We start from the raw sequence: 14,355 nt of genomic DNA, 5'->3' as shown, positions 1-14,355 counted from the left end.
CAGGAATTATTGCTCTCACTTCATCTAGGCAAAAGAAGAATCTGCCATCAGACAGCTTTGAAACATCTGTTTTACACTTCACATTTTCTGACAAAGTTTCACAGCAGCCATTTGGATACAGAAAAAAATTAGATACAATCTTGCTTATGATGAACTTACTGCACTAGCTACTTCCCTCTAGTTTCTGCTTCTCCTAACTGTAGGATGAATATTTACAAGCAGTTTGAGCCTTTTGTTCACTCTTATTTTAGTTAATCTTACTTTAGGCCACGGTGAAAACGAGGTGGGAAAAAATGCAGACATCTACAAACGTAACAGTGCAGTAAAATTATTCAGGAAATCTTATTCTTTTAAGCATTTGGCTTAACCCTAAGGTTCTAATAAGTTGGACTTTTCACTGTGAACTACATTTTCCTTTAATTACTTCTAAAGTTATAATCAGTATGAACTTTTCCACGTGGTCAAATAGTATAAACCTCCGAAACGACAGAATACACTCGCTGCTCAAGGTGGAACGGACCACAGCATGCACAAGTTTAAAAGCCTGCACTGTTGCATGTATTTCTTTAATAGCAAGAGGCTGCTTTTCTTCAGAAAGACAATTCAGCCTACATCTGTTTTAGACTTAAAGACCTGAAAACATGCTATTGCCATATTTAATTAATGACCACATTTCCCACAAAACTTCTAATGTGCAGCGTTTTTACACAGGTACTGCTAATGCCATTTAGTGAGGTGGATTGTGCTGAAGACACCGTGGAGAAGGCACAAGTCACCTTCTATCTGTGGCTATCCTTAGGCAGTGCTAAGGTGGACACACTCCTTATGGCTAAGCTGAAGAAGGTACAATATTATTCCACGGGGTACAGTGCCTCAGACTGTAGCGTGAGTCTTTTAGTGGGCGATAAATTAACAGGGTTTGAAGCTCTCCTTCAGAACTAGGGCAGTTCCATCCCTCCAACCTGCCTGGCTTCCCCAGGGCTGGTACTACTGCTATTTACTAGCTCTTATATATGATCACTACTGTTGCTCACACGCATCAGTGACTGCAATCTTGTAAAGAGAATAAAAAAAGGGGGGGGAGGGGTGTGAAATAAAAAAGAGAAATAACAACGAGTTCCCTCGGTACTGGGAACACGGTACGAGTTTGGCATAAAACCTCGTGCATGTAGCAAGAGCATCTGATGCTGGCAGCCGTATAAAGCGCATATGAAAAAGAATAAAAGAAGGCACGTTTCCTCGGTAAAAATACCCTATAAAAAGCCGCTGTGCTAGCTAAGGATGCTACCTCAGGGGGGACATGCCACGGGGAGTATCGGGAGGTGGCGGGGTAGGAAGCAAGGACCCCTGCAAGTGGCGTTTTCTCCAGCACCCCGGGGTGAAATTCCTCCGTGTCCGAGCACGGGGGACCCTTGGGGATAAAGGATCAGGGTTTTAAGGCCAAGGGGCTGCCCTGGAGGCGGCGGGGCAGGGGCGATAACGCCCGGCGCCCCCTCGCCTCGCCCCTCCCGCCGCCCCCCGTTCCCACAGGGGCTCCCCCCGAGGCCGGGCAGCGGCCATGTGTCCGCCGGAGTGTGATTAACACCCCGTCGCCAAACCTCCCCCCCCTCGGGGCCATTTGGGGCATGCACGCGTCCGCGCTCCGCGTTTACACGGCGGCGCCTTTTTGTGGATGGCGCTGGCAGACGAGCCGGGGGAGGTGGGCTCCGCCGCCGCGGGGTATAAAAGCAGCCCCGGGCAGGGTGAGGAGTGGCGAGGCGGTGACAGGAGCTGTGTGGCGGAGCATGGAGGTCGGCGGGGTGCGCTGCGGTTGCCCCCGGGGCTTCTCGTCCCTCTCTTCCCCTTCGTCCCCCCCGCGCTGCTGCCGCCGCCGCCGCCATCACAGCGGCCCGGCCCTCACGGCCCTGCCCTCGCCCCGCAGCCCCGCGCCCTTCTGGAGGCCCTGGCTGCCCGGCCCCGCTGTGGTGAGTGGGGCGGCTCGGCTCGGCTCTGCGGGGAGCCCTGCCGTGCTGCCGGGAGCCGGGGTGGGGTGGCGGGGGCGCCGGGCCGGCCGCGGGGGTGACCTCTGCTCTCTCGTCCCCAGCCTCGCAGCCCCTGCGGGCTGGCGCAAGGCTCCCGCAAGCTGGCGCAGTACGCGCACCCCGTCAGGTAAGTGCCTGCGGACGGGCTGGCAGGGCGCTTCTCCCACCCTTTTTTTTTGTTTGTTTGTTTTTTTATCCATGGGTAGGCGTTAAGGTAGCTTCTGGGTGATTGGGGCTCTTCTCGGTGCTCTTCTGGCCGGCAGGCCCTTGTGCAGGTTGCCAGCACTTGTGGGTTTGCTTGAGCTTTAAGCTGTCAGCATGCTTCTGTGGTGTGGGGCTTAGTCGCACTGTAAGCTGTCAGGGTTTGGGGAGCTGTTCTGTTGGCTGAAGCACCCTGCTACTCAGTTTTGTGCCCAGGGTTACAAAAGGTTGTGTGAGGGACAGTCCCTAGGCTGTCTTGGTGTGCCTGTATCCTCCCAGTGCAGGTGTGGGAGCGAGTGGCAGGAGGAGAGGGTATGAACCAAGCCAGCACTGCCAAGAGAAAAGCTCGTGTAACTGGTGCTTTAATGGTGACAGTAATGATGGTATCTGCACTGTCAGTCTGAGAAAAATGAGTAAAACTTTCAGCTGAATCTGTATTCAGAAGCACTAGTGGTTGTTGCAAGGTGCTTTGTGTTATTGCACAGGTAGTTCTTCCAGGTAAGATGCAGCTTTCTCCCAAATCTAGGCTCTCATCTGTCAAATACCGAAGCACAGGCTATTTAAGCAGTTACGCTGGCTGATTTCTGACACGGCTCCTGTGCATGAGTGAATGCTGCAGGGAGCACTGGGAGTGAGATGGTACAAAGCAAGTGTGCTTTGTGCTGCAGAGGAAGCCGTGTTCTGTTAAACTGCAAGCTAGAAAGCATTTTTGTATTTGCTAGAAAACCCTCTAGTTCTCTTCCTTAATGTATCTCTATTTTGAACAGTCTGTAGTCAGCATTTAATTATGTTGCATTGTGCCAGCCTCTGAGCTCTTGGGACTTCCATTGTCTATTTCTCGCAGTTACTCCAAATACTAAGCAAGAGGATGTGAGTTGAACAGCAGCGTGTATAAGCTGGAATAATATCACTAGCTGATATGCTGACAATAAAATGTCACAAGGGCTGTTTTATGCTAATTTCTGGATAAAGCATGGATTACTTTAAAGTCTAGACCTAGGTGGCACCTTCTATAAGAAGTCAGTGGATAATTCTACTTGGACAGATAAGACTGCGGGGAAATATCAAGGCCTGATCCTCTTAGACTTAGCATTCTTTTCACCTCGAGACTTGTTTCAGACCATTGTAAACAACATCCAAGATTGACCATTACTAATAAAACTACTAATTTAATCCAAATATTTGGGGGATCCTGTTTGACACCCATTATATTCCCTAGCAATTGTTCGGGTGAGGGCAGTGCTATTTGGATTAGATCCCCATGAATACTGTTAATGAGGTACTGGAGTGGTAAGTTTCAGATGTGGATCCTGGGCTTCAGAATAGTTTTGCTGCAATACTAGTGCTTTAAGGGCATTTTTCTTTCTTCAGATGAAAATACACAATCAAGAAAACATTTTTCTAGTTAAATGTAGATATTAGTTTCATGACCAAGCATGTGAGGGGAAAACTCTGTAGCAAAGCTTGTCTGTTAACAGAACTTCACTGCTGTCTCTTGTCTGTCAGCCTCCAAGTAAAACATAATAACAATAAGCAAATTGACCTGTATGCTTGTTTCAGACTATTTTGGCCCAAATCGAGGTGCTATGATTACTTATATCAGGAAGCTGAAGCACTTCTGAAAAACTTTCCAGTTCAAGCTACAATTTCCTTTTATGAAGACTCGGACAGTGAAGATGATGAAGATGACCTGGAACAAGACTCAAGAACAGAATCAGACTGCTGACTGCAAGAAAGGCCAACCAAGGATACTTCTAAAATTTAATTTAAGCTTAATATAAAAATGTATTATAGTATTTTTAAAGATAATTTATTTGTATGTAAGTTATTCTTAATAAAATTGGAATGTTTTGTAACTTTATCTGACCCTCTTTCCTTTGTCTTAGTCCCTTCCTGCTTCTAGGCTGGGAGGGTATTGATTAGTATTTTTTTTGTCTGAGGTCCAGTATTTTGTAGACTATGAACTTGGACATCAATGTTATGAGTGGAGAACTGTGGCTTCTTATTAAGTGCTCTGGTCTTGTAGCTTCCTCAGAACTTGAGGAAACAAGGAAGGCTTTGCTCTGTGCCCCATGTGGAAGCTTGTCAAGGAATCGTATTGGATTAAGTATTCTAATGCTGTGTTGTTATGAAGGATTTTCTAACATGGAAAAGAAACAGTATAGCTGCTTTTGAGATTCAGAGGAGGTTCCAAATCCTACTTGTTATGGTTATTCAGTTTAGTCTTTATTTTTATGAAGGGGTTTGTCTTAAGTCATTCTTGTTCTCTCATTTAAGCTGTATTGTTACTAAATTGGGTTTATATGGCAAGAGTGGTAGCAGGAGGGCTGTAGGTGTGGCCTCTGTGAGCAGAGCCCAGTAGTTGCCCCATGTCAGAGCAGAGCCAGCTCCATAAGGGACCTGCCTCTGGCCAGAGCAAGCCAGGGAGCGATGCTTGGTGGGCCTCTGGGAGAGCAGATTTAAGGAAGGGGAAGAAACTGTTGTGTGACAGCAGCTGGGAGAGAGGAGTGAGAAGCAGCCCTGCAGCCCCCCAGGTCAGTGCAGCAGGAGGGCAGGAGGTGCTCCAGGCAGGCAGCAGCAGTTCCCCTGCGGCCTGTGGAGAGGCCCCTGGTGGAGCAGGCTGTCCCCCTGCAGCCCATGGGTCCCACACGGAGCAGATCTCCACGCTGCAGCCCGTGGAGGAGCCCCCGGTGGAGCAAGTGGATGTGGCCTGGAGGAGGCTGCGGCCCATGGAGAGCCCCCGCAGGAGCAGGCCCCGGGCCGGAGCTGCAGCCCGTGGAGAGGAGCCCACGCAGGAGCAGGGGGTCTGGGGGGAGCTGCCGCCCGTGGGGGACCCGTGCTGGAGCAGTTTGCTCCTGGGGGATGGACCCCGTGGTACGGAGCCGTGTGGGAGCAGTTGTTGAGGAGCTGCCACAACCCCAGCCCCTCACCCCAAACGCCCGCACCCCGCCGCAGGCACCGAGCCCGCCCCGTCCCGCTCACACCGCCCCGGCCCGGCCCTGCGCCTGCGCCCTGCCGCGGCTCCCCCCGCCCGCCGGGGCTGGCGGGGCCGGGCAGGATGCTGAACGTGCCGCCGGGGGCCTTCCCGGCGCCCAGCTCCCAGCAGCGGGTGGCCGCGGGAGGCCGAGCCAAGGTAGGGAGCGGGGAGCAGGGAGTAGGGAGCGGGCTCGGGCGCGGCCGGGGCCTCCCCCCGGCGGCACGGCTCGGCCCCGGGGCTGCGGGCCCAGCGCCGGGCCGGGCCGCGGGGCTGCGAGCTGCCGCCCCGGCGGCCTCCCCTGCCGGTCGGGTCCCCGCTGAGGTTCAGCCCGGCAGGGCTCGTCCTGCCGCCCCGCCTCGGGCTGCTCCGAGCCCTAAAGGAGGAAGGAGAGGTGGTGACAGCGGCCCCGGCTCAGCTGCGTAGCTGGAAAATGCCTCCTGCTTCTCCTTTTAAAGGCTGCCGGTGGTAAAACCCTTCCTGTGCAGCCTTTCCAGGTCACAGCCATTTTCCTCTCTTGAGGAGACAGGGCCTTTTCAGCTCGGAGTTACTGTGTGTAACTGCTGGTTATGTTTCTGAGGGCACTTGGTCTCTGTGGGCCTCGCTTGGAAAGCCAGCTCGATAAGTTTGGGACCCAAACTGTTAGACCCGCGCAGCACTGTGTGACTTGTGCCCGTGCTCTTTTAACTCTTCTCATTTCTGATCTTCCTGAAGTTTTGTAAGACCACAATTCTTTGTCCTTGTTCTCCGCTGTTAGTGTTTGGAGCAAAGGGGTGCCCATTCTCTGATTCTGCTGGAAAGGAAGGTGATAGAAATCCTTAAGGTCTTGTTCTGCCTCTGTCCCTGGTAAGCCAGTAGATCTCTCCCCTACCTTTCTCTGGGTGAGACTTCCAGTTGCTGTAGGGCTTGCAGTTAGTCTTCTTAAGTGCAGTGGAGGTGAACTTTCCAACCTTTTCCTACCTAGCCATGATTTTCAAATGTCCCTTCTTTGTAGCTCATAGGTTTCCAGACCATAACCCAAAAGACACTGATAAAACATTTTACCGCCGCAGGAAGACTGGGTACCTGAAGTTTGCTTTGGGAAGAGTTGTCTAAACATTTGATGTTTGAGAATTCCCTTGCTTGGGTTATGAGATAGGAAGCTTCCTTAAGCAGCCTTACTGCTGTATAGGGCTCCAAAATGTCAGTAAAGGTTATGGGTTGTGTTGTTTCTTGTTTTTCCCATCTTCCTTGGGAGCTTAGAAAAGTGTGTTGAATGGCTTTTTCTTCCTTGAGAGCTTAATAATATTGGTTCATTTGTTATTTTTCAGGTACCTCTAAAACCAGGAAGGAGCCTTATGGATTGGATTCGATTAACTAAAAGTGGGAAGGACTTGACAGGTTTAAAGGGGAGGCTAATTGAAGTGACTGAAGATGAGCTTGCCAAACACGACAAAAAGGAGGACTGCTGGATATGTATAAGAGGTTGGTTGCTCTGATGGTGCTTCTGCATTTTTTGTTTAACCTCTCTGCTGTACTTATAACTAAACGGCAAACAACCAACAAAACAAGGTGATGCCTCAGGCAACAAGGGTTCATCAAGAATAAGATGCTGAAGATGCTGACTCGTACTTACAGTCTTCAGTCCTGGAGTGTTAATTATCCTTAGCAGCTGAAGATTTTTGCTTTAAAGCATCTAGAGATAAAAATGTATTAAAAAGATGTTTAGATCTGTAGGATGGTCTTTGGGAAATAAGTGTGTGTAGGCCAATGTGTGTACTACTTCAGAACAATTTTAGAAAGGTGAGCGACAATTGCCATACAGAGCAATTGTTGCTTGTATCTGGCATAGCAAATATCTGTGGTAATTGACTCATGCTATTTGTTATTACTTTTATGAAATTTTAGCTCAAAAATTGGAATTACTACGTGGTGTACAATGACAATGTGCTAAAGGTGGTTTGAAGCAATAGCCCTGGCTAGAAGAGTATTTTGTGTACTGAAGATGAAGTTCCTAGTTGTCTTTAGAGGAAGTAGGAAAATACTTGCTCTACAGTTTAATCATTTAGAGGCTAAAATACATTAATATTGCTTTAAATTTGCTATGAGATAACACTTCTATGAAAATAGATTAAGAAAATCAGGATGGCTAATGTGACCGCCTCTAGGAAGTGTTTCATGTTACTGCTAACTTCTTTGATCTGATAAGCAATTTAACATAATGTCATCTCGGAACTCCAGCAAAGTTAAGCTAAGAAGTTCTTTACAAAGGTGACTCTTGTTGTTGGGTCAAAAAGGGGGGTGAGAGTGAAAGTACGAGTAAAATGTCCTTCAGTGCTAGCTTTTGAGCAAAATAATAGCATTGTTAATGCTCCATGTACTGCTTTTGCACATAATAGCAAAACTATAGTGGGAGGAGAGCTAAAGAAAGCCTCTTTACTGTAGAGGTTTGTTTGTATCCTTTTCAAAAAAACACACATTTACTACTGAGGGCAGAATCACCACTTAAAAATGCCTCAGTTTTGTTTTTAATCTCTTACTCTCCCTAGATTGCATCTCTGAGGCTTCTTTTTACAAGAACTCCATTACACTGCTTCTGTATCTGTCTCTAATTTTTCACATCTCCCCCTTTTTGTTGTTCTGGAGCTACTAAAGAAGATAAAAGCAGCATATCTGAGAATCCTGATAGACTACCTGTAGTTCTGATATGAGGACAAGTAGTAAAATAACACCATTGTGGAAAAGCTAAATGAAGTCTTTGCATTGATGTAGTTAAGCTGTGCTTCTCTAGGAAAGAGCAGAAATTGAGAGGAACGTGAAGAAGAAAATCAGGAGCTAACTGTTCAAAAACCAGTAGGCTGTTCATCAGACAGCTGTCATATAGGGTGCAAGTATATATAATGGGATGGCAGGGGGCTTAAAAAAAGTGTGAAGGGTATACAAATGAGACTTCTTTTGCTTGTGCAAGTCAGGTGGTAAATTGAACGTTTGTCTAATATTCAGGAGTTCCTAATTGTTTGGATTTTCCGTAGTGTGTTTTCTTGTGTGCAGTAGTCAATGCTGCACACAAGATGGCACAGTGGATACATCCATCAGAAGATCGGGTCTGTAAAATGCAAAAGTCCTTTCTTTGTCCAGGAGGGGTCTTGCAAACTAGGATTGTCCCAAGTACGTGTCTCCCCCAACCCAGTGCTGAATGCCTACCTCTTTCTCTGAAGTAATGTACTTTTTTTTTTTTTTAATGTGTTACAGACTTATTACGTAAACACTGGTACAGTTCCACTTCTGGTAGCTTCCTGTTTTGATAATGTTGTATTTCTTGAAATATTCTGCTGGGTAGACCTGCGATAGTCCTGCAAGAGCAGCAATGTGTCTGGAGTTAAATCTGTAGTTAAATGTTTATAGCAGCATTTTCCAAGCTCTAATTACTCTGGTTGCATAGCAACACTAATTAGACTTCATTATTTCAGACCTATGAAGCATTTTTTTTATCTCACGAGAATTACTAAGTGTAGTACTTGCTTAGAAAGAATGCTGAGTCCTCTTATTGGGGCAGATTTGTTACAAGTGTTATCAGCCTTTAATAAGCATAGAGTATGTTTAGTTTTTTATGTTGCTGAATCTGTACAATGGAAAGTTTGCTGCTGATGGTAGCAGTTTTTCTTTGGAGAAGACAGCTTCTTCCCGTAGGCATTTTATTCCATAGGTGATGGGTGTCAGGGAAACCACTGTGACAGCACATCAGTGGTAATTTAATTGGAAGGGATAGCAAAAACAATTCTGTGCACTAACTGGCTCAAATTGGCCTCTGGCTCTCGTACCCATTAACTAGACTGTAACACCTTCAGGTGTTTGTTTTGTTCAACTCTTAAATGTGCACGTTTTTGCTAGATGTTCACTGGGATAAGTGGAATGGCGCAGTAGAATTGACACCTCAGTTTAATAAGATATGTCTTGGGCACTATTAGATTGTGTAACTTCTGTTTCTGGTTTTGGAAAGCCGTGCTGTTTGTTCTGAAGATGTCTGTTGCTTGACATTACACTGTGTAATATACACAAACCTTTCCACTGGTTTTGGAGCTGGGAGAGTAGTTGCAGTGGTTGTGGAAATGTTACTCATGTTTTTTTATATTCCGTTTTTTGCAGGACTTGTATATAATGTCACACCGTACATGGAGTATCATCCTGGTGGCGAGGATGAACTAATGAAAGCAGCAGGAACTGATGGTACAGATCTTTTTGATCAGGTGAGAACAACTGGCAGCGAATGGCACTTGCTCACTAAAAGGTATATTGAAAAAATGCATGTTTTCTGATTATTTTAGAGCATTCCAGTGGAAATGGTGATTTAAACCTTTTGAAGTCTAAGGGAAGGTAGCAGGTTACTGTTTGGAATTCCACTTACCTGTGCTGAAAGAGGCATGTAATTTAAATTTTGTATCAAAAAACAAAAATGAAAATGTCCCTTTATGCTGTTGAGATTATGCTTCAATTTGACCATTTTATTAAATTTATTTTTTAGCAGAAATAGCAATTAAACTTGCAACAACTTGAGATACTACTTCCTTAATAAATTGCTGCATTCGCTAACTGCTGTCAGTTGAGAAGCATTTTCTTCTCAGATAACTTTTTTTTGACAAATACGTGCAGTATTCTTTTGTCTGCTAACTTGGTTACTGCGTTATCAGCAAACAAAGTACTAAGAAAAAGTGTTGGGGCTGCTCTTAACTGATTGTGAACAAATCACAAAATGACAGTTGGTCTCTTCTTTGTTCCCCATTTCTTTAAATGTTTTGAAAAGGCTGAAAAGAAAAGGTCTGCAAAATGGGTGTCTTTTCTGTAAGGAATCGCTTGCAGATCTTGTGTTGTAAAAGATGATTCATTGAGTTGGTATTTTTTAGAAACATTATGCTAAAAACCTTGGCTCACCAGTTTTTCCTGAGAAAGTGGGAAAGAGCAGAAAGGAAATTTCCTCTGTTTCTGAGAGGAAATTGTTAGAGCTTTATATTTCTTGCATCACTGTATGTTATGCCTTTACTTAGAAAATGTACTTAGCAATGAATGTAAATAAAGGAAAGATGAGATGATATTTTTAACTTTGTTATCTTCGGTTAATCCTTTCACAAATGAAGTCTTGGATTTGGGCATAATTCTCTGTTGGTCACAGAGCTGCTCTGGTTTACAGAAATTTGTATTTTTCTCTCGTGCAAGTACATACAGTATGAAATTGTGGCCTGAAATTCTGTAGCTGGAGCACTGTCAAATATCGTACGGTAATACTCAGAAACAGGAATCTTGGCAGCAGAAATATTACCAGAAACCCATCAAATTGTTACCAAGTTCAGATACATACTTGTACGTTTTTGTTAGTTTGTTTTGTCATGAGAGTAGAAAACAGTGGTCAGATCTTTAAAACAACCAGTTCACCTCTTCATTTCTGGGTCACGTCTTTCCTGTTCTGGAGACACTTCTCTTGTTATCTCCTCTGCTTTAGCATTCTGTGTCTGTCAGATGCTGATTTATTTAAGACTTTGGTTGGTTGCTAGTGTTAATTATCTGAAAAATGTAACTGTCATTCAAATTATTCACTTCTTTACATTATCTGTGTAAAAGGCAACTACAAGTTGTGAACTACCTTATCTTGTCTGCTTAGCTTGTCAAGTTTAAAGTTTTTGTTTTTAAATCTTTATGTACCATTTAAATTTGTCATGCTGCACTCCATTTCCTTTTCTCTTCTTGCGGTGTTGTCCTGAACGCCCTATCAGAACTGGCTTTTCTGCCATCCATTTCCTATGGAAGTTCTTCAGTTCTGGTCTGTAAAGCTACTGCTTTTTCTTCCCTTTGACTTCCTAAAATAGATTATTTCCCAATAATTCAGGGGTTGTCAGACAGAAACAGAAATACACCAACTTCATAGGAGGTGTTGATGTGTCTAAATTACTATGATCTATCTTTGGTTCCTTCATCAGCCTCTTTCCCCATGTTTGTGTCTAAACAAGGCTAGTTTCCTTTGTGGTAAGGACAAGTTCTGTTAATTATATAGCACGCATCATAAAAACACACTTCTGAAATCTTTCTTGTAGCTCAAGGTTGTGATGTTCAGATACTGCAAAACATAACCTGAATAAATTAAACTACTGTCACATTCAGAGTCCTTTTTTTTGTTTGTTTTTAAGTACATGTTCTCCGTAGTAGCGGTGAAAAATAAGTACTGAAAATTTGGGAAATTGTTGTCTGGGTAAATAACAGAAAACAAAATAAAACCCTACAAAATGAATGATGTTAGCCACTGTACAAAAATGGTCGTTGTATTTTAGTGCATAGAGCAAGCAACGTAGTAAGAATTACAAATGTTGTGAAAACCAATTTTGTTAATATAGGTTCATCGCTGGGTCAATTATGAATCGATGCTGAAGGAATGTCTTGTTGGGAGAATGGCTTTCAAGCCTATTGCTGCTCCAAAAGGTGAGGGTTTTTAGAACGAAATAATTTCTAATATGCTTCATTCCAAAGCTGTGAATAAAAGTTGTGAGAAATCCTGAATTGTCGTATTTACAAGGGTAGTCTGTATTCTGACATAGAGATGAAGGCTGTTGCATGTATTCAGTCTTTTGATGGTATGTGCCTGAAGATGAAACTATTTTATAAATGAAGACTTTTATACGTAATGTACTGCTAATTTTTGTCTATTGTTCTAAGTCATCAGAAAACAGACGTGTGTGTGTGTATATATATATATGTGTGTATATATTTTTTTTTTTTTTCTCCCAAGGATTGCTCTTTCTTCTTCAGGTCCTGGGGGGGGCAAACTCTTACATGAAGCCCTCTGATGTGATTTAGAACAACTTGAAATAAAAGTCAGTATTTTCATTCTGGTGATTTCAGCACCAGACACAGATCTCAAAAGTTGCGTATGAATTGAGATATGTGAATACAGTTTATGGACAGTTATCCTTTCCAGAACACTTTACTGAGTCTGTTAGAGTTTGAATTTACTTAGAGAAAAGAATTGCTGATACAACAGACTCTTCTGAGCCAAGACAGCAAGAGATGCAGCATATTGTCCTAAAATGCTGGTGGTGGTTTCGAAAGACTCCAGTGTTTGTTTTGGTTTGTAGGTCGCAGTGAAAAATCACAGTATCTTGAAACCAGACACTGAATGGAGGCCATTAACAGATCTGCTCTGAAAGCATGACAGAATTACTGTTTACAACTGTTTTTCTCAGATTCTGTGGCATGCTGTAGTTCACAAATTCAGCCATCTCTTTCAGCTCTTCAACTTCTGACAAGGGGCATGATGCACTTGCTCAGCACACAGATCACTTTGCCAAGCAGTTAGGTTGAGTTTGGCTGTTTGTGAAGGGCGGAAGAGGATTTTACATCTGTGTTGCTAGGTAGCTAATGCCATTGTAGAGTTTTTAAGCTGAGTGCTGCAATGTATGGAGAAACCTTGACAGTGTAACAGCTTCATAGAGTTGAGGTGTTATGGGGAAGTTACTGCCATTTTGTCAGCTGAGCTAGAAATTTAAAAATAAACCTGACTTTTACTGATCTCCTTAGTCTGACTTTTCTGCAACTGGAGGGAATTTTTGTGACAGCAAGTCAGTAAAGAAATAAACATATCTTTGTTCCTGCCAGCTATGACAGTCCATTTTCTGCTGTTTACTTTTTCTCTGCTTTCTTCTCTAGTAGGACTGCTTTATACACTTTGCTGTAGTAAAACTTGCAAGTTAAAGGTTACCAGCTGTATGGAAGTGGTTTGGTTGCCTGTCTCTCTTTTGGCCTTTTAAGGCTTGAAATGTTTTATTTTATTAATGAAGAATACAACTGATTAGCCTGTATTTGCTGAAATTCTTCCTAGCAAAATTCTCAACGTGCGCTGTGATTTGTGGTGGGTTCTGTATCCTCATTTAAGTGGTAAATTATCAAAAGCATGATTGACCAGCTTCACTATCAGACAGTGATACTTCTTATCTTGTGTCCTTCCAGAAAACTGTATTTGGCAAAGTTTGGATCTGAAAATAGAAGAACAAAACACAGTTAAGGTGCATGTCTTTGCATATAGGATTAAATGAGCCCATATGTATGGAGGGATGAGAGGACTTCAAATAACAGCCTAATTTGCTTTTTCTTCATGGCAGAGGGTGAGCTTTTGGCATTAGGGCAATTGTATGATAAGAGTAAGTCAGATGTAGGTTTGTTGGGGCATTGCTGGAAGATTTATGATTGTTCAGCTTAGTTTTGTTTCCTATGTTCTGGATTTTCTTTGGAAGATAGTACAGTTATGTATTCACTGAAATTTTTAAGGAAGCTGAAGCTTATTCTTGCGTACACAACTAGCAGGAGATTCTGAAGTGCCCCTTCTTTAATGTTACAGGGCAGTGGAGCTGTGCACTGAAATGTGTAGTGTTTGTACTTGCTGAGAAGGCCTGGGCAGTAACTAGAGTATGCATGCAAGTATGCATGCATGCATATCAGGCATGCAAGAGATTTATTATTTCAGTTATCTCCCTTCTCCTTTTATCTTCCGCAACAAAGGACAATAATTTCTTTATCTTCTTCATCTATTCCTCTTCCTCACAGCTTTAAGCTTTCCACCATTATTTTGCTTGCCTTTCCTTCAGAGTACTTGGCTGTAAACATCAGCACAGACATTGCTTTTGTACCTTTTACTATTGCTGATGTTTCTCACAGACATACGTAAGTATGTGTCTGTATGTAACTTCACTGGTACCATAACTTGGGAGTTGGAATGAATGTGTTTGTTTGTATTGAGTCAAGGAGATGAGACTGGGAGCTATAGTATGATCCAAGGAAGAGAGAGGTAGGGCTGTGTCTTGGAAATGCCTCTAAAAATTACCCTCAAATCTGCAAATGCCTGTTTCAGTGCAGTGTATTAAAATATAGTGAAATGAGAGAATACTTTTGAACTCAAACAATACACTTTAATCACAAATGAGATTTTGTGACTGACTTGCCTATCCTGGCAGAAAGCTTGAAGTGGTGTATAGCACAATACACGAAGAAATACAGCCTAAAACAAAGGCTTTGGGGAAATTGGCCCGTTCATCCCGTGGAGTGTTTTCACCTCACAGTGGCACAACGTGAAAGACTCTAAGGGCAATTCTTGATCAACTCTGAAGTCCTTTTGCAATACTGTATGCTTGGCAGATTGTTCCA

At 43.8% G+C, this 14,355-nt stretch overlaps 2 protein-coding genes across 6 annotated transcripts in view; both read left to right on the top strand.

The window, feature by feature from the left end:
* The window catches only part of CYB5R4 (cytochrome b5 reductase 4), a 100,227-nt gene that overhangs the window by 58,753 nt on the left and 27,119 nt on the right, over positions 1-14,355 (top strand). For 2 of the 5 annotated variants that reach the window (XM_066994606.1, XM_066994605.1), the window contains exons 1-4: positions 5,202-5,355; positions 6,507-6,660; positions 9,322-9,422; positions 11,556-11,640. In XM_066994606.1, the coding sequence (XP_066850707.1) occupies positions 5,281-5,355; positions 6,507-6,660; positions 9,322-9,422; positions 11,556-11,640 (415 nt within the window). In that variant the 5' untranslated portion in view covers positions 5,202-5,280. Of the gene's footprint in view, positions 1-5,200; positions 5,356-6,021; positions 6,043-6,506; positions 6,661-9,321; positions 9,423-11,555; positions 11,641-14,355 lie in introns of those variants that run through there. The other 3 variants (XM_066994609.1, XM_066994608.1, XM_066994607.1) reach the window with 3 other exon arrangements.
* RIPPLY2 (ripply transcriptional repressor 2) lies at positions 1,328-4,083 on the top strand. The gene is made up of 3 exons (XM_048079800.2): positions 1,328-1,964; positions 2,084-2,148; positions 3,783-4,083. The coding sequence occupies exons 1-3, from the start codon at positions 1,626-1,628 to the stop codon at positions 3,946-3,948; spliced, it is 570 nt and encodes a 189-aa protein (XP_047935757.2). The 5' UTR covers positions 1,328-1,625; the 3' UTR covers positions 3,949-4,083.

This window comes from Anser cygnoides, chromosome 3 (genome assembly GCF_040182565.1).
Source record: "Anser cygnoides isolate HZ-2024a breed goose chromosome 3, Taihu_goose_T2T_genome, whole genome shotgun sequence".
NCBI classification, from domain to species: Eukaryota; Metazoa; Chordata; class Aves; order Anseriformes; family Anatidae; genus Anser; species Anser cygnoides.
This window is presented reverse-complemented; position numbering and strand designations above follow the sequence as displayed.

Excerpts from the sequence above, each read along its gene's own strand:
- RIPPLY2 (XM_048079800.2), top strand. The coding sequence starts at position 1,626 with ATGCACGCGTCCGCGCTCCGCGTTTACACGGCGGCGCCTTTTTGTGGA. Across the intron at positions 1,965-2,083 it reads GGCTGCCCGGCCCCGCTGTG|CCTCGCAGCCCCTGCGGGCT; the intron begins GTGAGTGGGGCG and ends TCTCGTCCCCAG. Across the intron at positions 2,149-3,782 it reads CAGTACGCGCACCCCGTCAG|ACTATTTTGGCCCAAATCGA; the intron begins GTAAGTGCCTGC and ends TGCTTGTTTCAG.